General features: G+C 41.9%; 2 protein-coding genes across 6 annotated transcripts in view; one reads left to right on the forward strand and one right to left on the reverse strand.

Moving 5' to 3' along the window:
* The window catches only part of Trim37 (tripartite motif containing 37), a 138,832-nt gene that overhangs the window by 93,947 nt on the left and 18,237 nt on the right, over positions 1-26,648 (forward strand). For 2 of the 5 annotated variants that reach the window (XM_036195489.1, XM_036195488.1), the window contains exons 23-24: positions 8,240-8,350; positions 10,197-10,275. In XM_036195489.1, the coding sequence (XP_036051382.1) occupies positions 8,240-8,350; positions 10,197-10,275 (190 nt within the window). Of the gene's footprint in view, positions 1-8,239; positions 8,351-10,196; positions 10,276-10,891; positions 11,626-25,446; positions 25,565-26,134; positions 26,157-26,648 lie in introns of those variants that run through there. The other 3 variants (XM_036195491.1, XM_036195490.1, XM_036195492.1) reach the window with 3 other exon arrangements.
* The window catches only part of Ppm1e (protein phosphatase, Mg2+/Mn2+ dependent 1E), a 140,655-nt gene continuing 131,381 nt past the window's right edge, over positions 17,375-26,648 (reverse strand). The window contains exon 7 of the mRNA XM_036195494.1: positions 17,375-22,346. Coding sequence (XP_036051387.1) covers positions 21,295-22,346 — 1,052 coding nt within the window. The 3' untranslated portion in view covers positions 17,375-21,294. The remainder of the gene's footprint in view (positions 22,347-26,648) is intronic.

Consider the following 26,648-nt stretch of genomic DNA (forward strand, 5'->3'; position numbering starts at 1 on the left):
TACCATTGAGTCAATCCTCCAGGCTTCCTTTGCTCTTACAGGAAAATTCCTCACTTTAACTATTTATAAAATTCCCTATAAAAATCTACTTCAGCTCTACAAACTTAACCTCAGTTATAATTTTTAATATTTCTTCCAAGATTGTTTACCTTATAACAAATAAGATACTTGGTTATTTTTACCAGTAGAAGTTTCTTAAGACAATGCTGTGTCCATTGCCTTTGCTATATCTTTTATAAGTTAGCAGAAAAGAATAACGGCTTTCAAAGATATTTTGGTTTCTCCCAGTGAAACCATAACTTTCCTCTTCATTTGAATTTCAATCATTGATGAGCTGTTGTTCAAACTGGATATATAGGTGCAGCATATTGCTTCTGGCTGTCCTGTAGGAGAGCAGGTGTATGGTGGCATTTTGGGGTTTTCTTTCTTTTTTCAATGCACATGGCAGGGAGTTGCACATGTGTGCAGAGGACAACCTTGGGTATTGTCTTGGATACTTTTCTGTTTCTGTTATAAAACACCATGACCAAGGCAATTTATGAAACAAAGAGTTTAATTGGGCTTACGATTCCAGAGGGTTAGAGTCCATGATGGCAAAGTGAAGACCTGGCAGCAGGAACGGCAGAGAGCCCACTGGGAGTGGTACTTTCCAAACCTCAAAGCCTGCCCACCCTCAGTGACCCTGTCCTCCAACAAGCCCACATATCCTAATCATTTCCCAAATAGTTCCACCAATTGGGAACCAAGTATTCAAGCATATGAGCCTATGGGGGCCATTCTTATTCAGCCCACCACAGATATGTCTGCTGGTTCCACACAGCTTGGTCCTGGATATTCCCTGCATAAATACAGGGAATGAAACAAGGACAGACACACATAGAGAAAAGATGGGTTATGTGCACTCTGATGGGATGGCTCCAACTACAAGTCAACCTGGAACTTCAGTCCATTTATTTTGTGCAGGAGTTACATAATAAATGGAGGATTTAGTCTCAGTAGGCCAGCAGTCTCCAGCTGCAAACATCCAGGGGGAAACTGTAGTTGCTAGCTTTTTCACACACCGGTCAGTTATTTGTAAGCTCTCATACTTAGACACGCTGTCAACATTTGCACTATGACCAGAGGAAGGCTTGGCCATGCCTGTGAGCCTCACCCCAGGGAGAAAGCTATGCCAATCCCATAGGTCTGAGGCATGGGCTATGCCCATGTCAGATAATACACATTCACTCAGGGCTTTTTTGGCTTCCCACAGCTGTCTTCCTCCTTTTTGATGGCTTCTCACCAGTTTGACTATATTGATTTTTTTTTCCCCCATGGGTTCTGGGGATGAATTCAGATTCTTGTACTTATAAAGGGAAATATTTTAGTGAGTCATCCCTTGACCTTTTTAGCACTAAATGTGTTGGTCTTTGCTCTTAAATGGTAGTCCTCCACTGTTCATTCTCTCAGTAGGAGAGATTAAGTAAAACATATCTTCACTGTGTTGATGATTAAAACATTAAGAAATGTTACTGCTGGAGAGATAGCCTAATGGTGAAGAGCATATACTGCTCTTGCAGACTCTAACCCTCTGGAATCATAAGCCCAATTAATCTTGACCTTGATTTGGTTTCCAGCATCCCTGTCATTCCAAGGGACCTAGTGCCCTCTTCTGGCCACTGTGGACATGTGCACATACATGCAAACAGGCACAAATAACTCTAAAATAAAATTTTAAGAATTTTGTTTTAAAGATTTATGTATTTATTATGTATACAATGTTCTGCCTGCATGTATGTCTGCAGGCCAGAAGAGGGCGCCAGATCTCATTACAGATGGTTGTGAGCTACCATGTAGTTTCTGGGAATTGAACTCAGGACCTCTAGAAGAACAGTCAGTGCTCTTAACCTCTGAGCCATTTCTTCAGCCCAAGAATTATTTTTTAAAGAAATATTACTGCTAACTTTTGGGGAAGGAATTTTGGAAATTAGCTACTTTCCAAATGTCTGTGCACATACCAATAATAAATTATAGAGACAAGAAATCTTAACAGCATGTGTTGGAATTACAAACTACTTCTTTATGTGTCATTTATAAAATTCTTCTAGTTTGCCTGATTCTGAATTTATGCTGGTTCTGGAACAATTTCTGAACCTGCTATCTGGTTTGGAGCTATCTCTGCCTTGATACGGTTGCCATTCTGGACATGGTTATTTTTGTAGGGAGGCTGTTCTTTGCCTAGAATGCTTAATAGCAACCCCAGAGCTTTAAACCACTGGGTACTAGTTACAACCCAGATTGTGTTCACACATTACCAAATGTTTTCTGGGAGACAAAATCACCCCCAATGAAAGACCACTGGTCGGCATAATCATCTGACCAGGGGTGATAGTTCTTGAGAGTCCCTTGCATAGTGGGCTGTAGTTACTAATAAAACAAACTGTAGCTTTTTTTTTTTTTTTTTTAAAGATTTATTGATTTATTATTTATACAGTGTTCTGTTTGTATGTAGGTCTGTATACCAGAAGAGGGCACCAGATCTCATTATAGATGGTTGTGAGCCACCATGTGGTTGCTGGGAATTGAACTCGGGACCTCTGGAAGAGAAGTCAGTACTCTTAACCTCTGAGCCATCTCTCCAGCCCAAACTGTAGCTTTTTTAAAGTATGCTGTATATATGTGATAGAAGGAGAAGGGCAGAGAAACATTAAAAACACTGATTAAATATTGGAGAGACTGGTTAATAGCCTTTGATAATATTGGGTGATAAGTGCTCTTGATCCCAAGTACAGGGATTATAGACATGAGTCATATGCCTATATTATGCTGTGTTTGGAATGGACCCAGGACTTCAGCAGAGCTCCATTCTAGCACCTGCCTTCCACTCACCCATTTTGAGACAGGTTTTCACTCTTTGTAGCCCAGAATGGCTGAGAACTCATAAAAAGTGTTGTTGTTTTTGCTCTTTTGAGGGGCCCACCACCCAGCTCCCAAATAAATCACATGGAGGCTTGTTCTTAATTATGAATGCTTGGCCTTAGTTTGAATTATTTCTTGACAGCTTTTCTTAACTTTTAATTATCCCATCTACCTTTTGCTTCTGGGCTTTTCCTGTTCTCTTACTTCTGTAAATATTACTCTTGTTGGGTGGCTGATTCCTGGAGTTGTCTCCTTCTCTTCCTACTTCTTTTTTTTTCCTCTCAGATTTCTCTTTCTACATATTCTCTCTGCCTGCCAGCCCCACCTATCCTTTTTCCTGCCTTGCTATTGGCTGTTCAGTTCTTGATTAGACCATAAGGTGTTTTAGACAGACAGGCAAAGTAACACAGCTTCCCAGAGTTAAACAATGCAACATGAACAACTAACACACTGTAAAATAATATTCTACAGCAGTTCTGCCTCCTGAGCCTCTTGATGCTGGGATTACAGGTGTGAGCCTGTACTTTTGTTTTGTTTTTTCTGCCTGTGTCATCTCTGAATTCGCAGTCTCAGTGAATTGGCTTAGCTTTTCTGAAAGTGACAAGATAGTTGCTTCACTTGCAGTTTTGGTAAGAACTCTGAATCACATCCTGGAATTTCTGGAGTGGGTTGTTTATTCTCTGTATCACCATCAACAAGGAAAACCTTTCTCAGCCAGTCAGCAACTTCCTAACTTCATCTTGTATCTTTTTTTTTTTTTTTTTTAAAGATTTATTTATTTATTTTATGTATGAGTGCTCTATCTGCATATACACCTTTATTTCAGAAGAGGGCATCGGATCCCATTGTAGATGGTTGTGAGACACTATGTGGTTGCTGGGAATTGAACTCAGGACCTCTGGAAGAGCAGCCAGTGCTCTTAACCTCTGAGCCATGTCTCCAGCCCCTCATCTTGTATCTTACTGTTCAACCTTCAAGGGAAATTGGCAAACTCCAGTCATTTGGTCCTACTTTGTTACTCTGTACAGCCTTGCAGAAGAGGGAGGAAGGACTCTAACACAATGGTAAGTGTCCTTTAGAACAGTGGCTCTCGACCTATAGGTCATGACCCCCACAGGGTTACATAGCAGATGGCCTGCATAGCATATATTTACAATTCAAAACAGTAGCAAAAATACAGTTATGAAGTAGCAACAATAATTTTATGGTTGGGAGTCACCACAACATGAGAAACTGTATTCAAGGGTTGCAGCGTCAGGAAGGTTGAGAACCACTGCTTTAGAAGGAGGTGAGAAGAGCAGCTGTAAATTGTTAGTAGATAAAAACCAAATTGCCTGCTTCTCTGTGAATTTCAAGCATCTGATATTGTTAAGAGATATGTCTCTTCATCTGGCTTCAGCTGGCTGACATAGACCCTTTCAGAATTTGTTATAACTACAGATCTTTTTTTCTCATTGTGATATTTCTGATACATCTTATAGTTAATAATGTCTCATAAGCACCATCAGTGAGTGAATAGTACTAAAAGGTCAGGTGTGTAACTGCAATTTGGAGAATCAGTCTAGATGGAGCTAGGGTTTGTTGTGTTGTTTGGCATTGTGGTTCATGTCTGTAATCTTAGTACTTGGGGAGCTGAAGCAGGGGGATTACCACAGTTTGAGGTCACACTGAGCTGTTATTAGTTTAGGCCAAACTGGACAATGGAATGAGACTGTGACTGTCTCAAAAACAAACCAAAAAAGGGAGTCCTTGTATATACCTCTTCTGAGCAAGCATGTTTCATATGCATGTGTTCTTTATGAAAGTGGAGAGGCTGGTCCGTGGTGCTGTGTGCCTTTAATCCCAGCATTCAGCAGGCAGGGGCAGGCAGATCTCTGGGATCAAGCCTAGCCTGGTCTACAAAGTGAGTTCCAGGATAGATAGAGCTGTTACAAAGAAACCCTGTCTCAAAACAGAAAAAAAAAGTTGAGACATTTAAGAACACCCAGGTGCAAACTTTATATTCTGAACATTTAAGAAGAAACGCTACCTAGATGATTGAAAACATACAGGGGAGTGTGTGTGTGTGCGCGCATGTGTGTGCGCGCGTGTGCGTGTGTGCGTGCACGCGCGCGTGTGTGCGCGTGTGTGTGTGCGCGCGCGTGTGTGTGCACGTGTGTGTGCGTGTGTGTGCGTGCACGCGCGCGCGTGTGTGTGCGCGTGTGCGTGTGTGTGTGTGTGTGCGTGCGTGTGTGTGTGTGTTGCCATGGGTGCCAGGTCCCCTGGAACTGGAATTACAGACAGTTATGAACTGCCATGTGGGTGCTGGGAATTGAACCACAGTCCTCTGGAAGAGCAGTCAGTGCTCTTAACTACTAAGCCATCTCTCCAGCCTCCCTACAGTTTTCTTTGGTGGAAAATTTTTTAAATTTAAATTTTTCTTGCTTCATGTACATTGTTTGCATTGGTTTGGGTGCTTGTTGGTTTGGTTTGGTTTTTTCAAGGCAGGGTTTCTCTGTGTAGAGCTCTTGCTGTCCTGGAACTCACTCTGTAGACCAAGCTAGGCTCAACCTTACAGAGATCTGCCTGCCTGCCTCCTGAGAGTTGGGAATAGAGGCGTGCACCACACTGCCCGGCTGCATTGTTTTCACACCGTTGTTGAGACTCCTGCTTCCCCAGTTATTCTTGTGATCTGTCCTAGAAACTTCCTTAGAATTCTTTGACAGTGAGCATTTGTGACAGATCTGGAAGTCTTGTTAGAGAGCCCCAGTGCGTGTGTCACTGTGGCATTGATTATGGATGCACTTTCTGCGTTCTGGATTGTGTCGTGGACATTTGTGGCTGATCCAGGGGTAGGGGTTCATCCTGGACATTTTTCGATGACATCATAAAACCTGAGTTGGCTGTTGCTTCAGCGTTTGACTGCAGCAATATTCCTACTGCTGTGCGGTCGGTCTTCAGAGTCCTTAAGTAGCTATGGCATGATTTTGTCCAGAGCTTATTGCTGTTAGTGAGAGCCTTCCCTCCCAAGAAGGTGTCTGCATTTGCTTATCCATATAGCAGTAGCTACTGTTTTCACAGTTCTTGTGGTAAATTCCTGAGATTTGAACCTTGGGTTTAAATTCCAAACCTAAAGGCTGCACATGAGCTAAAAGCCAGAACGCATGCTTGGTGTGTGTAAGCCTTTGGAGACACTGCTGACCTTAGTTTAACAATTTTGTTCTCTTAACAAGCCTGCCATAAACACAAAGTTCCCTGCTGTTTCTTTTTTAATTTTTAAAATTATGCTTGTTTGTGTGTACTCTATGTGATGTGCCAACGGCTCCCATGTGGAGGTCAGAGGAATCTACTTAAGGGAGTTGGTTCCCTTTTTCCATCATCTAAGGGCCCTTCTTACTCTTTTCTTGTACTTATGGCAGACTTGTGTTTTTTATTTTGTGTTCTCTCAAAGAGATTTTTAGTTTTTGGAGCTGGTGAGATGACCCGTTAAGGGCATTTGCTGCCAAGCCTGATGACCTGAGTTTGATCCTCAGAGTCCAAATGCGCATGCGCGCGCACACACACACACACACACACACACACACACACACACACACACACACACCCTTCCCCCCCCCACAAAAAAAAAAACCCTGCACACCACACACTTCAGAAAGAAGACTTGGAGGAATGGAACTGGAACTGAATTGGAAGCCTCCTCCCTGAAGACTCTTACAGCACCAGAAGACATTACCAGGGAGAAAAAATGGGTAGTCCTATCTAGCTGTGACACCTACACACCACAACAATGACCAGATAGTAAGATGTCCGACATGGTATGGTAGTGGCACTTCATATCCTGGGAGTAACCAACAGCTGTCTTAAGGCCCTCTTACTAGGGGGGGATTTCATGCTTGGTACTGTAAATCTAGCCAGCACCTGTGGCTGGTAAGGCCTTGGGCCCTAGAGTCCTACTGCCACATCCCTAAACTAGCACAATTGTAACTGCATTCTAAATACTTATCCTTGTACCCGAAGATAAATGTAGCTCTTACCTACCTGTACTTCATCAAAGAAGCCTCTTCCTGCAGCGACAGAGACATTATAGGAAGCCATGATGGGGGGGGGGGGGCTGGCCCCAGCTGTTAACTTCTAATACAAACTGAAGGCTCGGCGTACACTGCAGAAGGGACAGAAAAGTGTGGTTTTTCGAGACAGGGTTTCTCTGGGTAGCTTGGCTGTCCTGGAACTTGCTGCTTAGGCCAGGCTCAGAGATCCGCCTGCCTCTACCGCCCAAGTGCTGGGATTAAAGGTGTGTACCACTGCTGTCCGATAGGACAGAAAGTATATTCCATACGTGGTAGGGAAGCTGTATACAATAGAACACTATTGAGCTTTAAAAATGAATGAATCACATCATTTGCAGGAACATGGATTGAACTGGAGAGTATTGTTTTATTAAATATTGTTTTTATTAAAGTAGGCACAAAACTAAAAAATAACACATTTTCTCACTTGTATAGAGAAGTTAAAAAGTTGATCTTGAAGCACAAAATAAAACAGTGGCTACCAGAACCTGGAAGAGGGTTGAGTGTTTATGGAGAATGAAGTGAGGATATTTAATGGACATAAAGAAACAGTTGAGCGGCAGGAATAACTTACAGTGTTCCAAAGTTCAGTAGGATAACTGTGGTCGACTGTGATTAATATAACATTTTATAATAGCTAGTAGAGAGGATTTGAATGTTCCCAGCACAGACAAACGATATACAGCTAAGATGGTAGATATGTCAACTGTCCTGGTCACTACGTATTATAAACAGGTATTAAAGTGACATACTATACCCTGTGTATAATTACTAGGTGTTAATGAAAAATATATAATTGAGTCTCTAAAGTCAACATTGATTATACATATAAATATGAGAGAGACAAATAGATTTGAAACCATTTACTACTAGAATTCTTGGAATTTCTATGCATTTCTATTACTTACACTGGTATTTGTGAATATTTTTGGCTGGAGACTATTAGTCCTTATAATAAACCAGATTGAAAGAGTGTTTGTTTGCGGGGTGGGGTGGGGTGGGGTGGGGGTGTTGTTGGTTCATTTTGTTTTTACAACTTGCTAAGGAAGTTTTTAATGTGGAAAACTTTTTCTCACTTTTCCGAAATTAATACTGGCTTCACAGAACTTTCAAGGGTTGGGGTCCTCGGTTCTGTGGGGAAAAGAATTCAAGTGATGCTTCTAAACGCTCTGCAGAGGACTGGAGTTTGTGTGGCTGCTGTTCAATAGGGCCTCAGCTCAGTACATACAAGCTTCCTTTTCCTGTCACCAAACAGTGGATTCTTACCAGACCTGTTCTCCCCTTCCGCCTGCCAGGAATGAGCAGTGACAGCGACATTGAATGTGACACTGAGAACGAGGAGCAGGAAGAGCACACCAGCATAGGCTCTTTCAATGATCCATTCCTGGCTCAGGCCCCAGATGAAGGTACACCATGTTGTCATTTTACACAGGTTCATAAAAGCATCACTGCTGCTGCTCTTTCTGCCTCGGCTGCTGTCTCTGCTCACTCTGTTCTGCTTGTTCATCTTGTTAAAAAATCACTGTCAGTTGTGAGAGAATATTCTATGGTAGATGATATGGTAAGTACCAAGAGAGTTGTCAGGCTATGTTTGGCCAGTTAGTCACCTGAGTGCCACTTCCTGTGTGGAAAAGCCTGCAGCCTGGTGTTGTGTAGCTTGTGGCCAAGGATACTTCAGAACAAAGAGTTTTCAGCAGGGACAGTGGGTGAGCTCTAGCACTTAAATACTCAGCCTGCCCCCTGTCATAGGAAGTGCTGCCAGTCTCTGTGAAAGTTTCATGTGAAGGGGGGTTTTCATGTGAAGGGCTTTTTAGTTTTGTTTTGTATTTTTACCTCTCATCAGAACTTTGTCTATTTTCTAGCATGCTGTAACTTTTTTTTTTTCAAGATCTATTTATTTATTATGTATACAGTATTCTGCTTGCATGTGGGACTGCACACCAGAAGAGGGCACCAGATCTCATTACAAATGTTTGTGAGCCACCATGTGGTTGCTGGGAATTGAACTCAGGACTTCTGGAAGAGCAGTCAGTGCTCTTAACCTCTGAGCCATCTCTCCAGCCCCCACATGCTGTAACTTTAAAAACCTCTTTTATTTCTTATGTATACATACAAATCCTGGAATCAGTTTTTTATTCCTTCATATTCCCTCAGAAAAGAATTCTTAGTGGAAAAAACTGAACAAGAGAAATCTGTTAATATTTTTCCCTTCAAAAAAATTATTTGTGACAGGAGTGGTAGTATGTGACTTTAATCCTAGCACTCCTGATTTAGAGGCAGGCAGATCTCTGCGTTTGAGACCAGCTTGATTTACAGAGCAAGTTCTAGGACAGCCCTGTGTCTTAGAAAAGGTCCTGTGTATGTGAGTATGGGGTTGTGTCTGTCAGCGACTTTATGGAGCTGAGAAGACCACTGCAGGGAGTCAGTTCTCTCCTCCACTTCACTTTGTGGCAGTCCTCTTGTTTCTGCCCTTGCACTCGACTCTAGACTAGGTGGCCTTGTGATTCTGGGTGACTCTTGTCTCTGCCCCATCTTCCCATAGGGATGCTGGGCTTACAGATGTGTCCCATCAAATCCATTTCTAAGGATTTAACTAAGGTTGTCAGACAAACAGCAAGCGTTTGTGCTGACTGAGCCATCTCCCTGGTCCTTCCTCTTTTAGACTAGCTTGATTTTCTGTGCTTGATGGGATGATTTCTCATGCACAGACTGAAAGTAAACAGATACAGTATAAAAGGAAAGTGCATTGTGAGGTACCAGGCTTATGCTGGGGGTTCCCTTTTCAGTACAGTGGCAAGTATTTGATGGTTTCATATACTCTGGCATCTTCAGCAATTCCCTCTGCTTCTAAAGAAGTGGCCGGGTTTGAGGCAGCTTGCTTTGAGTGCTAGAGGGATTCTGCAGTGGTGATTGCACGGGCAGTTGAGTTGTGTGAGGAGGAACATCTGTGTCCATGGACTCTGAGGCTGGAGAGTGTCGCCATCTCTGTTTCTCAGGTAGTGTTCCAGAAGGATGAGGTGTTGCTGTGGCTTTCCTCTTCTAATTGTGGGTGTCTCTACCTGTTTTGTTTTTTTCTTCCTTCCTTACATTCAACTTAAATCACAAATTCTCTGAAGACAGAGGCTTGTTCTCCACCTAGCACATCTTTATCAGTCTGTCAAACATTTGGTAAGATCACAAAAGACCTGGGCAAAGAAAACATGCCTTCTGATATTTGTTTTTGTTTTGTTTTCTTTTCAATTTTTTCCTTAGATTCACATTCCAGTTTTCCTGATGGTGAACAAATTGACCCTGAAAATCTCCACTTCAGTACCGATGAAAGTGGTGGAAGGTAATTGCCAGACACGAGAACCGAGTTTCAAGCTACCTGGGCCCTGAAATTTGGTGGAAGTTGGTGCTCAAAATTGTCAGCAGTCAGATGATCAGATTTAGTGTCCTTTGTTTGCCTTCTCTACCTGTTAGAAGGAGTTCTAATACAAAGACAGTAATAGTGCATGGGGAAAGAGGAAGGGGGAAGAGTTCCTTCTCATATAATGAACTAACAGTGTAGTGCTCCATTAACTTAGCAAATTAGCGCATTAACAAAGGCAGCTTGTCTGCAGTACAGAGAGCCTTCGAAGTGCCGAAAGCACCCGGAGGCAGAGTGTGACTCCGAGACTTGTTCAGCGTTAGTGCTCTTCTGTCTTTGGCTCATGGTTTAGATGACTGTGTTTTAAGTTTTCAGTAGTTTGTAGTTTCATTAGGGCCTGTATAATAGTGAACAGAAAATTTGCTTATGAACAGATTCTACTCAGTGGATACTTTCCCTGAGTAACTATAGCAACACTAGACTGACTCTTCTCTTTGAAATATGATGCTAGCCTAACTTTTATTTATTTCTCTCGTTTGTTGGCGTGCTGGCACACTGGTTAATGACACAACTTCATTCAGTTGTCTGACCTTTACAGGTGTCATTTAAAATGAGTTAACTCACTGTGGATTGGTTCTGTGAAGACATGGAAGGTCACTTAAAGATTTTTTTCATCTTTTCTGCTTCCTGAAACACTACTGTAGTGCAGCTAATATTTTTAAACTATTTCCATTGGCTGGACTTTGCTTCAGTGAGTGCATCTAAAGATTTATGTATAGTGTAGTCTTACATCAACATGAAACTGTGTGTAAGGCTTTCTCTCATATTCCCAATTAGCCCAAACCCCAAATGATTGCCAAACTTTGCCGTTGTGCTCCCGTGTTTGTGTTTGAACTATTACATGTTTATGGAAGCTGCACTTAAAGTTGACCAAGAGATTATTGAAGCAGCATGGATGTATGTCCACGAGAGTGCTCTCCCTGTTGTTCCAGTGATGATGGTTCACTCCATGTTTGATGGCTTGCTCGATGCTGTGACTCCTAGTTGACTCTTTTTTCTTTAAGAGCTTGCACTTTTTGTTAATAAAGTTAACTTGAGAAAGTGTGCCTCTGCAATTTATTGAAAGTGGGTCCAGAAGGCCATTTTTTATTTTATTGCAGTGGCTGCTTAGCAGTGGAGACAATGGCATTTTGTTCAAAGGATTGGGCTTCAATTCTAGACTTCCTTTTAAAAACCAAAATAAACAAATAAATGACAGAATCTATAGAAAGAATAATTCTTTTTGGGTTGTTGTTGTTTTTTGTTTTTTGGGTTTTTTTTTGTCTTTGGTTTTTGAAGACAGGGTTTCTCTGTGTAGCCCTGGCTATCCTAGAACTCACTCTAGGCTAACCTTGAACTCACAGAGATTTGCCTGCCTCTGTTTTTGGAGTGCTAGGATTAAAGGTGTGCTCCACCGTGCCCAATGGAAAGAATAATCCTTACCTTATTCCCTAGCAATCCTACATACCAAAGTATCCACAGAGGTGGGATTTTGCTTTTGGTGTTTGCCTAGTGCTGGGAAAGGAGCCCGAAGCTTTGGCATCTAGGCAAGCACATTGTAAAGTGTAGTGTTTTGATGATGCCAGGAGCAAGGTGCTCCGTGCCAACCTTGGCTGTGCTCGAAGCCAGGTCGGGAGGAAGGGGTAGTGTTCATGTGTGTGCTCATATATGTACAGGTGCACATATGTGTTGAGGTCAGAAGATAACCTCAGGTGTCATTCTTCAGGAGCCATGCACCTTCTTATTACTTGAAACCTTCTTTAAGTACTTACTTTTTATTGTAAGGATTCTTTAGTTTTCATTTCTGTGTGTGTGTGCATTTGGGTGTCTGAGGACGCCAGGGGGCGCTCTGAAACCTTTGTAACTGGAGTTGCAGGCACTTGTGAGCTGCCTGATTCAGGCGGGGTAGGTGCTGCTGCTGGCCATCTCACTAGCTTCAACCTTACTATGTAACCCTGGCTGGCCTAGAACTCACTGTGTAGACTAGACTGCCTCTGCCTGTACCTCTCAAGTGCTGGCATTAAAGATGTGTATGTGAGCATATTGTTTCTGAACAATTTTGACAACTTGATTGATTGAATCCCTCAGTAATCTTTGAGACTGACAAGTTCTGCCTTGTCCCCACGTGGGAAATTGAGGGAGATTGTGTGATGCTTTTAAGTTTGGACACAATGCTTTTTGCAGTTTATCTTGCTTAAAACACAAATAAAGCTTAAAGATTGTCCTATTTTGTTGTTGTTGTTTTTTTATTTTGAGATAATTGTAGATTTCTAAGAATTAAGAAAATGTGAGAATTCCCATCTAGCCTTGACCCAGCTTTTTCTTTAGTTAGTGCACTATATAACTGTACCACAGCAACGATCATGTAATGAATCTTGTTTGCAGTACTTCTTTTTGTTTTTGAAGCAAAAATAGGTCTAGTCTTATGGATGACATTGACTTTCTGGTCCTTTTGTTCCTCCAGTCTTCTACTCAGGAATACTGGGATTATAGGCCTGAGTCCTGAGCTGCATCCTTGCTCTACATTCGTCTTGCTCTTTGTAATTTGTTTGGTTTTTGAGACAGTCTCATTGTGTCTCTTTGTCTGGTTTGGAACTCTGTGTAGACTAGGCTAACCTCAGATTCATAGAGGTCTACCTGCTCTGCCACCCAGATTTGGAGATTAAAAGTGTGTGTCCCCATGCCTAGCTCTAATATGTCCCATTATTACATTCTTTTTTTTTGAGCTGAGGATCGAACCCAGGGCCTTGCGCTTGCTAGGCAAGCACTCTACCACCGAGCTAAATCCCTAACCCCTTACATTCTTATATTTTAATCAAAGGCTGCTAAAAGCTCACCTTGTATTTTCCCTCCCATAGTGGTAGGGAAATACTATGTAGTCCTACCTGGCCTGGAATCTTTTTTGTAGATCAGGTTGGCCTTGAACTTACAGAGATCTACCTGCTTCTGCCCCCCAAGTGCTGAGATTAAAGATGTGCGCCACCATGCTCAGCTATAATTCAGCTTGTATATGAAATCATGTAGAAACTAAGTATGTGTGCTTACTGTTACTGTGGTACCATCACTCCTAACCAGTGGGTAAGCAAGCACATAAACTTTCAGCCTGTCCTTATCTACCCCAAGCTGTACTGGAAATTTTAGTCCTCTTGCTTCAGGCTCCCGAATACTAAGATTATGAGCATGTGCCTTTATACCCAGCTAAAATAGCTTTTTTGTTTTTGTTTGTGTGTGTTTTTTGTTTTCTAGAGAAAAACTGTGGGTTGATATCTACATCAGTCCAATCCTACAGGGCTCATTGTAGGCTTTGCTTCTATTTATAATAGCCAACCATGTGAAGCCTGAATCATTGGCGACAGGGTATTAGTTGTTTCACTTGAACAAGCTCATTTTTTTTCTTTTTCAAGACAGGGTTTGTCTACATAGCTCTGGCTGTCCTTGAACTCACTCTGTAGACCAGGCTGGTTTGGACTCAGATCTGCCTGCCTCTGTCTCCTGAGTGCTGGGATTAAAAGCATGCATCACCATGCCCGGCCCTTGCTCCTTCTTTTCTCTTTCTTTTTTCTTTGTTTTTTTCTATTTATTATTTACTAATGATATATCTGACTTATATCTTTATGAGGGACAAAAACACCTTGAATATATCACTTGTATGTTTTTGAAATGGGGGTTTGCATACTGCCCAGGCTGGCTCAAGGGATCCTCCTTCCTCAGCCTCCTAGCTAGCTGGATGCATGCCCTGGCACCCAGCTGGTGTATCATGTCAAAATATTTTTTCAGTTATTTGAAGTTCTCAACTTCAAGACTACCTTAGCACCTTTCTTTCTGCCCTCTGTATTGTTATTCTTTGATTCAATGTTAATGTAGTTAATCATGACAGTATGCAGCCCCAAGATTTCCCTGTGGTGGCCCTTTGTAAGTAACACTTCCCCCAGACTTCTGACTACCATTGTTCTTTGTCCTTTTACTTTTCCCTTTTCCATAGTGTCATATAGACTCACAATGTATAGTCATGTTGTACGTAAAGCACTATGATGTTTATCCATCTTAACTCAGTTCGTAGTTTTCTGTTTGTTTTGCCAAGTAGCATTCCACTAGCTGTTCCCCTGGAATCCAACTACCTGCTTAAAGAATGTGGGTCATTTCCAATCTAGCATGCTTCTGATCAGACTTTCATGGGAGCAGTCTTCATTCTGAAGGAGATTTTATGCCTGTGAATAGGACTGTCAGATATGTGATAATATAGACAGCTATTCTGATCCATGTTCTGGGAAACAGCCTCTACATCCTTGGACTCTCCTACGTGATGGGAATCATTTATGGTTGGAAGCTGGTAGTTTATTCTAACAAGATGCCTGAACATGGGTTGACAACACTAGAAAGTCAACCGTGTGGTATGTTGATAAGGTTCTAGAGACCAGGTAGCTGATGGAAACACACACACAAACACACACACACACACACACACACACACACACACACACACACACACTCTTTATGGGGGCTGTAGAAGCCTAAACGAGTGTACCAGCTTTGCAGCACCGTGCCAGTGTACATCATTGTGCCAGGAATGTCACCTGCTGGTATAAGAAGCATCACATTTGGGACCCTCGGAACCTCCCCAATGTGTCTTCCTTCGCTGGTTCGAAATCACATGCTTTCTTCAGAATGAAACCGTGATCTTAGTGCCTTCCTGAGTTCTGTGCAGTGTTCTAAGTGAGTTACCAAACCTCAACTTAATGGTGGAAACCCCCAAACTGGGAGCCACCTGGTCAAGTGTAAGTGTGGCCTGGGAATCCTGAACTTGAAGCAGGTTCATCTTGTAGAAGACTGTGCCCTAAACCTGTGAATTTGGCCTAAGTTCAGGAAGTTGGTGTCACAATTCATCGTGCTGAGTCATGTATAAGTATATGCTGAACTGTAAAAAGAAGATAAACTTCTGTGAGGTACTACATTTTGCTTTCAATATTTACAGGAGTTGAAAACAACAAAACAAACTCTTCTTGAAGAAGCTTAAGAGCAAACAGGAAGTAGTTAGCCACTCAGTAGTTTGGGCTGTATATCCGTTCTACCACTCTGAAAACGTTTTCTCTGGCTGACACACGAGCAGGCTGAGCCCCTGGTGCTTCTCTACCCAACCAAAACTACTGCCCAGATACTGTAGGCAGGTGGCATCTCCTCGTGCGCCTTTAGGAGAGACTGCCGTGTAGACTTGCCTCCATTGGTGAGTCCCTGGCAACTTTATGGGCTCTCCTGCCCCTGTGCAGTAGCTGTCACACCCCCACTGTGAAGGCGGGGCCTTTTCATATCCAGTTAAGCTCTGACTTCTCACTTGGAAAAAAGATTTCTCCAAACTTAGATCATTCTTGACAGCCTTTCACACTTTCTTCCATTTTCCAAAAAGGGACCCCCCCCCCAAAAAAAAAAAACCCAAAACACCAAAACTGGATAGAACTTGTGTGTCGGACCTGTTTTTTTCACCATGAGGTCAAGACACCTTTTCCTGGAGATTCTGTGGTGGGGAATCATCCTACAGCTAAGCTAGGAAGAATACTAAACCCAGCTGCTCAAGAAGGAACTCTTCGTTACTAAACAGTATTTGAGCAGTTTGAACAGTCCAAAAGAAACTGATTTGTTAGAAATACAAATAAAAGTTCTTCAACAAGTTTATTCTGAGGCCAAACAAAAGTAGGCTCCTAAAGCACAAAGAAGTGTCCTTTATTAGTTGTTCTTAAGGTAACAGGCATCTGGGTGCAGGTCAAAAGCCCATGGTGGGGGTGGGGCAGGTGGCAACCTTATAATCAACTCTACGTCTTTCCTGTGCTTGGACCTAGCCTTTGAGAGACCCTAACCCCAGACAATCATTTCTGATAATTTGGTAACACTAGTAAAGTCTCAATTCAAGTAATTGTTAGACTAGTGATTCACTTAGAATAATTATATGGCATGCTGCTACTTCAGAAAGAGATGTTTGTCTTAATTAAGTATCAAATTTTAGGAATTTTTCAAACATAAATAACAATTATTGATCAAAATGTTCTTTATCATCTCTGCAAAGCAAGCCCCTTCAAGTAAATCTTCCTTTCAGAACTGTTTCTTTCTTTCTAAAGTCACGCTACAAGCTGACTGACAAAATTAGGATTGTTGTGACTGAAGTAAGTCTTGCTGGTGGTATAGGAGTCAGTGTGTTCACTGGGTCCATCCCTTTCAGTGGTCCTCCACCTGCCTACTGCTGCGACCCTTTCATACAGTTCCTAATGTAGTGCTGACCCCCAGTCGTAAAATTATTACATTGCTACTTCATAACTGTCATTCTGCTACTGTTATGAATCGTAATATAAACATCTGTGTTTCCCGAGGGTCTTGGGGCTTGAGACCCACAGGTTAACAACCATGGCTTTGCTTTAGATGTACATGGCCTGCCTGCACAGTTGGCTTCACTTCCTTCTATGCACTCTCCTTTCTGTAATTATTCCTCATCAAACCCTCCAGAAAGACTTAGAGCCACTACTCACTGATTATTTCTTTCCTTTCAAGACTGAAATCCAATGATATGAAGAGAAAGCTTTGGCATTTGGTTGCAAAGATCTAAGAATAATGTCACTGGAAGATTTGAGGAGTCATTGCTTAGCTCAGGGCGGGGTTCACTCTCCTACTGTCTCTTATACTGGCCCGCTTTTGTTACCCCAGTTAAACCAGTAGGGAGCACAAGAAGAAACCCCCCTCCCGTTTTTTGTTAGGTGGTTGGATGGTTAAAGAGTCGCTCAGCAGATTTGCAGCTTTCCACGTTTATAAGGGGAAAGAAAACATCCATCTCCAGTATTGGTGTGCACCCTTAATCCCAGAACTCGGAAGGCAGAGGCAGGTGGATCTCCAGGTTTGAGGCCTGTCTGGTCTGCATAGTGAATTCCAGGACTGCCCAGGATAAATGGAAATAAAAAATTTTTGAAAGCCCCCTGGAGATTGTGGGGGTTTTAAGGCTGAGGGATCTGCCTAGTTTAAGCACCAAGTAACTCAATACTTTATGAATAAGACAAATAACCAGTGGTTTTTAATTGCTGAGTTTTATTAAGATATTGGCAAAATTCCGACATACTCCTTACCTGAATAAACAGTTTTAATAAATAAAACACGAAAGATCACTTATGATTACAACTCAACTCAGAAGTGATCTGTGGAGCGGGTCTGTAAATCATAACGTGACTCACTTCACTCCAGAGAGAATTCTTTGCAGAGAAATGTCATGAATAAGAGAAAGCTTGTCTCTCACCACAGAGCACCTAGAGAGATTACAATGATGTATCTGCATTATCTAATACATCAGAGATAATTGAGTAGTTCCTTTTCAAGAGCGACTGCTGTGTCACTGGACTCCCTGGCCTGCTCGGGTTCTAGTTAGTACAATAAACAGGCTTAACTAGAGCGAATGCTGCTGGAGGATGCAGCAGCAGGTTTTTCCAATCAGTACTATTTGTATAATACTGGCGTATCGTTTGTTTTGAAGAAACAACCATCTTTGTATAGATCAAAACAGAAGAGTGGGGGTTTTGTCTTTCATCCTGTTTTTGAAAGGTAAAAAAATCTTAGTAATTTGTGACCCAAACAGAACTGTAGTATCCTCTTTTGTAGGTGAAAAAGCTCATTGAGTGAGCAAATCATTTAAAAGTTAAAATCATTTGGACCCTTTTTTCACAAAGCTCCAGTGAGCCTTGGCTGGGGAGGAAGAGCCTGAAGCACAGCCGCTTCTCTGCAACACTGAGCTGCATCCTTTTCATCTGCCCCTTGGATGTTGCACTTCCTACTGGCACAGTGTTCTAGCAGTGGAGTGTGGTGGTCATGAGAATGCAGGGTCGATGCTGTACCACTATAAATGTGGTCAGGAGTAGACTTAGTGTTGACACTGCTGACATTGTCCTTTGAAAAGATGTTACTTTCAAGGTGCCTCCTACTTAAATTAAATGCAACATGGACTCTAATTGTATTACTTCAAGGACAATGGATGGCACTTGTAGGTAAAGAAAAAGTATATACATGTTTTTCTGTCTGGACTTCTGTTGTACAGACATAAATAGAATTAAGAGCTCCAGTGTTTGGTACTGTAATGTTGCCAAACTCAGATATCTTTCCAATGTACATATCTAAAAAAAGTGAAAAAGGAAACCTTTGAAATTAGGGACTGACGCCCTTTGAGACTCACAGTGAATGTACAAGGAATGGTAACCTCAGTTGGAGACTGGAAGTCTGCTTTCCTATCAGATACTACACTTCTTGTCTATATTTGTTTTGCTATTTCCTACTGTAACAAAACTGGTTTAGCAAGCAAACAAATTGATGCAGATCATGGTAATTGAAAAAGGGATACTGCCACTCTTTAAGGATCGAGTGTTGAACTTTCACCACCACTAAATTGCACAATGAAATAGAGGTACAAAACACATAATTCACAGACTATACCTCAGCATTTACAGTTAGTATATATTATATAGATACTTTATATCTGTCTAATATTTTTACAGTCACCAGATACACCATCATTAAATATGTTACAGAAATGTATAGATACCGTTAGTTAGAGGGTTACTTATTGCTTACATTAGCAAGCAGCAAATAAGGGCAGAGGATTTGAATTGAAGGGAACTACTTCCTATCACCAGTGGCATTAAGGTTTAACACTGTATTTCACAAAGCACTGCTTCTCGTCTGGTTTATAGAACCAACAGCAGCATATATCAGGCCAATAACCACTACTTTAATATTATAGAATGTTAAAGGACTTACCGTACAAATGGTACCTAACTACCTTATAAATACGCACATTGTGAACAAATGAGTTAGTTTTTACAATATTGGTTTATTAACTTGACCACACTAGAAGTACTTTTCTCTATTTTCTAGAGAGCTAATGATATGAGAAATGGAGTTAACACTGCTGTGTAGTCAGACCTACAAAATTCAGACCTTCCCAAATGGGTCTGTTTGCCCTAGCTTCATCCACTCGTTTTTGTTTTTTTTTGTTTTTTTACCTCACTAACCAAAAGCCTATCTCCTCATTTTTTTTCTTTTCTCTTTATTCTGCTCAAAAACATTACTAATAGATAACCACAGAAATTCTTCTAAATGTACTTAGCTATTTTGGGATATGATGTACACCTGTTGTCCGCTGCCTGTTTTCTAGTTTCTTTAGAAATTTGGTTTGAAACTGGCCCTGCACCTGATGGGTTGTCAGCATGATCTGGGCTTCAAAAAATGACAGACAAGAGTGAGGTCCATTTGTGGGGCAAGCATCAGAAAGATGATGAAGTCCCGATACTGTTGAGGTGGAGCCATATTTATTCCTTCTCAGCAGTGTGTCATGAGACGAAGAGAAGAGTAAAGGACTCCAAGGTCAACAGAAAACAAATACTGAAAGTCTCCACTTAGACTCAGACTTTGAAAAATAAAGCTGTAGGTTAATAGTTTGACCATTGCTGAAGAGAAGCTGGGTTTTGGTCTTTAATGGTTTGATGTAGCTCTGCCAGTACCTGTGATACGTTAGTCATCTATGTCTCTGGATTTGAGGATCTTACTCCTCTGTGGGTCTGGAGAATGCAACATGAATTGTGGCATTCCGTAGAACATGATTAGGCATGGCTGTGCCTCAGCAGGAACCTTTAACAGTGCCTCCACTGTGCGAGCAGTGGTTCCAGCCTGTTGGCCTGGCCAGCCCATGGGTGATGGGGTAGGGAACGTGGGAACGTTCATGACTGAGATAAACCAGGCTGCCTCACTGGTTGTCTTTCGGTGAAGACAAGTTTCTGGTTTGAAACTGTAGAAATGGCAAAAAGGAGATGATTCAGAACTATAAACTATAAGTATTGAAATGAGGAGCACAAGACCTGTCACTGTAGTCTGAAGCGGGTAGCTGGACTCTGGCTCGCCTCCACTTATGACTAAACAGCCCTGACCCTCAGTAATCTGCATTCTCCTGTGCACGTGGCCTCTGGGTTCACACTCAGCCTCCTTCATGCCAATTACTTCATTCCCTTGGGGAAAACAATTTTAGAGAAGTTAAAATAATCTATCGTTTTCATTATTCAAACTACATTTTATATTATAGTAATCTATGCCTTTGCTGCCTGTAAACTTGTCAACAAAGCAGAAAATACAGAAGTGCTATTTTCACAACTCGTTTTAAATGGCATTTGAGTCTTCTCTCGTACCTGACATCATCTCTTAGACCACTTTTATTCCTGAGATGAAGGTACCATGAAGAACAGCATCATAGGTTACAGCCAGCTGACAGAGGTCTCCTAAAATGAGTAACAAAATTCCACCAAAAGCACCATAACAGGTTATGAAACTCTCAGATAACTAAAACCTTGTGAAATATTTTAATTAAAAATATTCATAGTTGCTTTTCATTGTCTATGAAAAATGAACACGTTATCTTACTGCGTACTGCCTCCCAAGTCTGAGAATATGACACTTTGGTACTGGTTCACTGAGTCCTTGATCAGCAGTTAAGTCCTGTGTGGCTTTAATCTTTCATTCACCCAAACAACTGGGAAGGGATGCTTCATGGTCCCTGGGATCTTGAGGGACATTTCCCCCCAAAATTTAATTCTGCACTGTTTCCTTTAGATTAGGCACATCAGACCAGATACTTGTGATTTCCATACCGTATATTCTGACTGGAATCACTTCCAAGCTTCCACTAGTGACGTGAAGGGATGGTGGAGAGGGACTGTATGTAGGTAGAGACACATCACAGGGACCAGTTGTATGAGCTTGCTAGTGAAACCGCCAATACTTTTTTTTATGATTGAAAATACTATTTTGAGTTTCCTAGAGATCTATGTACATTTAAGGATTGAGCCATCAATGGATTCTTAATGAAGCACATGTATGTTAAAAATGTCTACCTTGTTTCTACTCTGATAGTTGTAGTTTTTGAGAGAGTTAGCTAACCTACATTGAAGAAAAGTCTTATATTTTATAGCTCCAGGGAAGGTTTGGGCATGGAATATCGTTACACTTTCTAATCTTCATGTTTCCACTATATCCTTCCCAGCTATTTTCCCTCCATGGCAAAGAACTTCTTAACATCTTGTTTCTCTTCCCACTTCGAGTAAGTGAGGAGAGGCTAATGCCTATTTTGTGAGAAGGCTCTTGAGCAGAAATAAATGAATAAAACTTTGGATTAAACCTGAATGCACGCTGCCTTTTGGAGTAGTGGTGGCGTAAATGATACAATCTAGACACTGTTTTCCCCAGGGATTTGAACTGTTCATTTTCCAACCCAGAACAGACAGGAGACAAGCTCTCCATTCTGCATATCTGTTGCCCTGTTGAACCCAAATTAAAAGAAGCCAGAAACTCTCCAGCACCACTCCGTTCAGGCAATGAAGACTTGACTGATTTTTCCTCCATTATTAGCTCATTAAGATCTGCTTTCTTTGGTGCACCAGGACCAATCATCTCAACTGGTGGCAAAAATTGGGTACTGTGAGGTTTGCTTGCTTCTATTTGTGTGAGATCTAGGTAGTCTGGATCTTCCAGCACGTTGATTTGGGGCCCTGGGCTCAGGCTAGTTCTATCAGTGAATGAATCCACACGCCCCTCATAGCCTAGATCGGCTGGTGCTGAGCACTGGTGCTGAGGCCAAGGGCGTTTGCACTCTCCATGATTCTCCTTATCATCCCCACCATCTTCTTGCCCTCCTTGAAAAGAGTTGTCTGTCCAATCTGATTCCTCACTAACATTTACAGCTTTGTTCATGTCCCTCAGGAATACCACAATAACAGTGATGTTATCACTTGACCCTGCATCACGAGCTGATGCTACCAACTTGTGGGCAACCATGCTGCTGTCTCCATTATTCTCTTTCAAGTGGTCAGACACAACCTTCACCGCCTCATCAGGGTTCACTGTATCATAGAAGCCATCACAGGCCAGAATGAGGTAGTCTTCAGTCCCATCCAAAACAGTTGAGGCAGAGTCTGCATCTCCACAGATATATGGCTTATGTTCAGCATCTCCTGTGGGAATTAGAAGGGAAGGCCATCAGAAGGCAGGTTGTGATTCACCTAAATGTTTAGAATGCCTATGGTCAATACTATAGATTGATTGTAACTTAATGAGAAATTTTTATTTAAAACTGTAATTGAAACACTTCAATTCTATGTTACTTTGATGTTGCTATACTTTAATCCCAGTTTAAAAACTATAAGTTGCCAGGTTCAATTCCTCATCAATTGTATACATTTGACCTTGTGCCTCTGGCTACAGTTTAGGCTTTGCTGACTAAAGCAACAAACACATCTAATCTAAATTTGTTTGATGTACTAAAAATATCAGTTATACATAGGAGAACTGTTGGTTCAGTAGATCTGTTCTCTTACTGGTGATTAGGTTTGATTTAATTTCAACTTGAGAACATTGAGGGGGAACCCTAAGTTCTGGCTGTTTTCCTCATTAAACAATTTTCTGTCCGCCCCCCCCCCCCCCCTTTGAGAAATCAGTAAGTAGGTTATTGTTGTGAACATGGAGAAAGGGTTGAGTTACAAGAGATTTAAAAACCAAGTGGGACTCTAAAGGGAAACTTGTGGGCTTTATCCACAGTCCCACACAAACAGCTAGGATATGGACTACTTTGTTTCTGGTCCCCTTGGCTTCTCTTTGTAGTGGGTAGCCATTTCCAGCCTTGGCCTGGAAGTTCCAACAGTCCTGGAAGCTTCGGTAATGCTTACTAACAACATAAGCAGACACACGGCAGTGTTAGGGAGTGATGTCCAACACACCATAGGCCTTAAGCCTCCGGGTTTCTCTTGCAGTTGCAGAGATTGCCCCTCTTCCACCATGATTTTAGGACTTTAAGATACAGAAAATGACCAGATTCCTGCATTGTTTTCATCAGTTATTTTTCTTTAGACACTTGGAAAAGAGCCAGCAAACAATATGTGAAGCAGTGCCCTATAACTTAGTGTTTAGAATTACAGCATTGGTACCAGACTGCCTCGCTCCAGATCCTAACCCCCAACTTGTTCCCTACACAGTTCTCATTAATTACACCTCCCATTGCACTAGAAAGAAGCAGGCTGTAATGGTTAGTTGTTGTGAGCTGGACACAACCTAGATTTACCACAGGAAGACTCTCAGTGAAGGATTGCCTAGATCAGGCTGGTCTGTGCGCATGCCTATGGGAATTTTTTTTTAATTGGGTTAATTGAAGTGACAAGAACCAGCTCACTGTGGGCAGTACCATTCCCTGGGTTTAGGTCCTGGACTGAGAAAGCCAGCTAAGTACTAGAAGCCTCTCTTCTTGATGTGACCAGCTGTGACAGTGTGATGAAGTATGACCTGGAATTGTGAGCTAAACTAAATCCGCTTGTCCCTTAAGTTTCCTGTTGTCAGGACATTTTATCACAACAACAGAAATGAAGTTAAGACAGTGGCCTTATTATGTGATTCATTATTTCTAGTATCTGCTATAGGTTCCCTCTTACCTCAGATTTCTTTCAGACATGTCAGATAGGCTCAAATGGTTCAGTAGGAACCCTGTGATAAGCTATAAACGGGCATATGCTGTGTCCAGCAGGTTGAATAACTAGATCTTAGGAAAATGGGCATTTAGTGGGTGTAATTAGAAGGTGACTATATTTGTAAATAAGAAGCAGAGGGCCTTTTGACCCTCCTCCGTATTCTTAGCTTCTCACTCGTGAACTCGCATCCACTCCCTGCCCACTGTTGTATTGTGTTGTGTTGTTTAAAGCTGAGGTCTCATTCACATAGTCCAGGCTGGCCTCCAACTTGCTTTGTAGCAAGGCTGCCCCTGAATGTCTCATCCTCTTGCCTCAACCTCCCAGCTGCTGGAATCATAAAAGCATGGTTTTGATTTCATTTATTACTATGATGTCCCAATAGACTACTGAAGCCAATCATAACTTCACAAGCTAAGAGCAGTGTCCCCACTGGTCCACTTTATTTAATTTCCCTATTCTTCTACCTGATGCAAATATTATTTTCTGAACTCTCCTTCTAAAAATAAATGTGATCTGAGTTACACTGTTCCAAAGAAAAATCTTGTTTTAGTGCTAACAATTAAAAGGCAAGTGCAACTGTTGGTTTAGAACAGAACATACAAAGATTTGCACAGAGCAAATAGTGCCAGAACTCTGGCTTTTCACCTGCTCCAGTGTTGAGAGTCAGATTCGTGGCATTTCGCCCCCAAATTTGGTAGGAGGGCACAAATACCCATCTCCTGGTGGAGATGGCAGCCTGTTGGCTTCAGCCTCCTCTCTCCATATGCTAGGAAACTCATAAATGAAGGGCTCATGGGGTGAAAAAATTGGAAAGATTTGCGTTGTCAAAGCTTTGAGTGTCGATTGTTTTTAAGTGGAGTTGAACTGTTTACCCCCTTTCTTGTCCCTTTTAAAGCGCATTCCAATGAGTCTCCCAAATCTTCCTTATTCGTCAACTGGATCTTGGTATATTCATTGATTTCTTACTTAAGAGACAGTTGTAAGATTTTAATTTCCTCAGTCTTCCTACAAACAAAACGAAAGGAAAAGCCTACAGCCACCACCACTTTCGGCATGGTGGGGGAGGGTTGGGTGGAGTTGACCTCTGTACACTACCATAGTCAGTTATTTTTGGTCCCATCTCTCTGGAGCTCAGTCAAGGGTCTCATTTTCAATTCTCTACTTACTCTCTTCCCACAAATATATTCAATCTTCCTTTGTCTTTTTCACACCATAAAATGTAGCCTAGATTAGCTGACACTGACTCCAGGTCCTGTCTGCCTCCCAAGTGCAGGGATTACAGGCATGTGCCGCCATGTCTGTCTTCCCATATCTTAATTAGTATGTTCTTATACTTACCAACTTCAAATGTTTCTCTCAGCTATTTCCTATTTGAGATTCCATTTCTTTTTAAAAACTTATTTATGTGTACAGATGTGTACCTGGGGCCTGAATAGGTTAGAATACATTAGATCTCCTGGAACTGGAATTAACAGATGGTCGTGGGCTATCACATGGGTGCTGGCAATGAAGCCTATGCAAGAGCAGCAAGTGCTCTTTACTGCTGAGCCTCTCTCCAGCCCCTAATTCCATCTCTTTTAAAACCCATTTCTTATAGGACCTCTGCAGCCCTTGACTACTCAGGCCCAGAAGCCCTCATTTCCTGGCCTCTGAAGTACTGCACTTCTCCGTCCTTCATCTTTTCCTGGTTTGTTCCTTGATTTAATAGTGTAGCCATCATGGCTAAGAGTGTGCTGGGCTCAGTTCTGAATGTGGTACATATTCCGCCACCTCACACATGAGTCAGGAACTGGGAGCTGGTCCTCTTACTTTACAAAGGAGCAAAGCAGTACTAAGAAGACAGTTTACTCTCCAAGACAAGTAGCCTATACCACTGTGTTAAGCTTCAGTCATGGGCCTCATCTTGGCATTTTCACACAATAAGTGTTTTCTGGGCAGTGTTACCCATGCCTATGGTTTCAACATGTGGGCGTGCACATGAGAGATAAATGCTGTTGCCAAGGTGGAAGGAGTTACTAAATCCTTGTCTCCAGCTCAACCCTCAGCTAAACTCCAGATCTGTATTTCCACGTACGTACAAAATCTCTTCCAAGACATCCCATCCGTACCTAGAATTGAAAATATGTCCCATTGAACTCACCCCCTGCCACCTGCTGTTTCTTTATTACAAATGCTTTATCGTCTTCCTACTCACAAGTCAGAAACCTGGAAGTTAGTTTCCCTCTTCCTCACAAACTGTCATCTGTCTCACCAATTTATACCCTCCTCCGTGTCTCCTTTTTCAGATGTCCTCGTCTCCAGCACTGTACCACAGCTTTCTACATCATCTCCATCCAGGCTCTTCTACCCTCGTCTGTACTCTATGCTGTCACTACAAGTGCTTGAAAAGACAAACCTGGTTGTGTGGCCTCAGCTTATTCATCTAGTAAATCTAGACTATTTAGGGTCAAATCTGAAGCCCGTCACAGGTCGGCAGGAACACTCCTAATTGACCACTCCACCGTCTCCCCTTGCCTCTTGTACCCATTGTTATTCCTAAAAGTATTTTCCATTCTTGGGGTTTCCTCCCTAAACGTAGTGTATCACCCTATCCCACTGAAAAGTCACATTGTCTGTGATGTTGACCCTGCTTCATCTTAGGTTGTCATTTACTCAAAGACATTCTTACTCTGCTTTGGTTTCACCTCTTTCTAGAATCAAGGCCAGCATCAACTTAAGATGTCTCTGTAGAGATCCATGTCAGTCTTCTGACAAACACTGTCTGACCAGCTCTAGTTGTCAAAAATAATTGTATATAAG

Source organism: Onychomys torridus, chromosome 8 (assembly GCF_903995425.1).
Source record: "Onychomys torridus chromosome 8, mOncTor1.1, whole genome shotgun sequence".
NCBI lineage: Eukaryota > Metazoa > Chordata > Mammalia > Rodentia > Cricetidae > Onychomys > Onychomys torridus.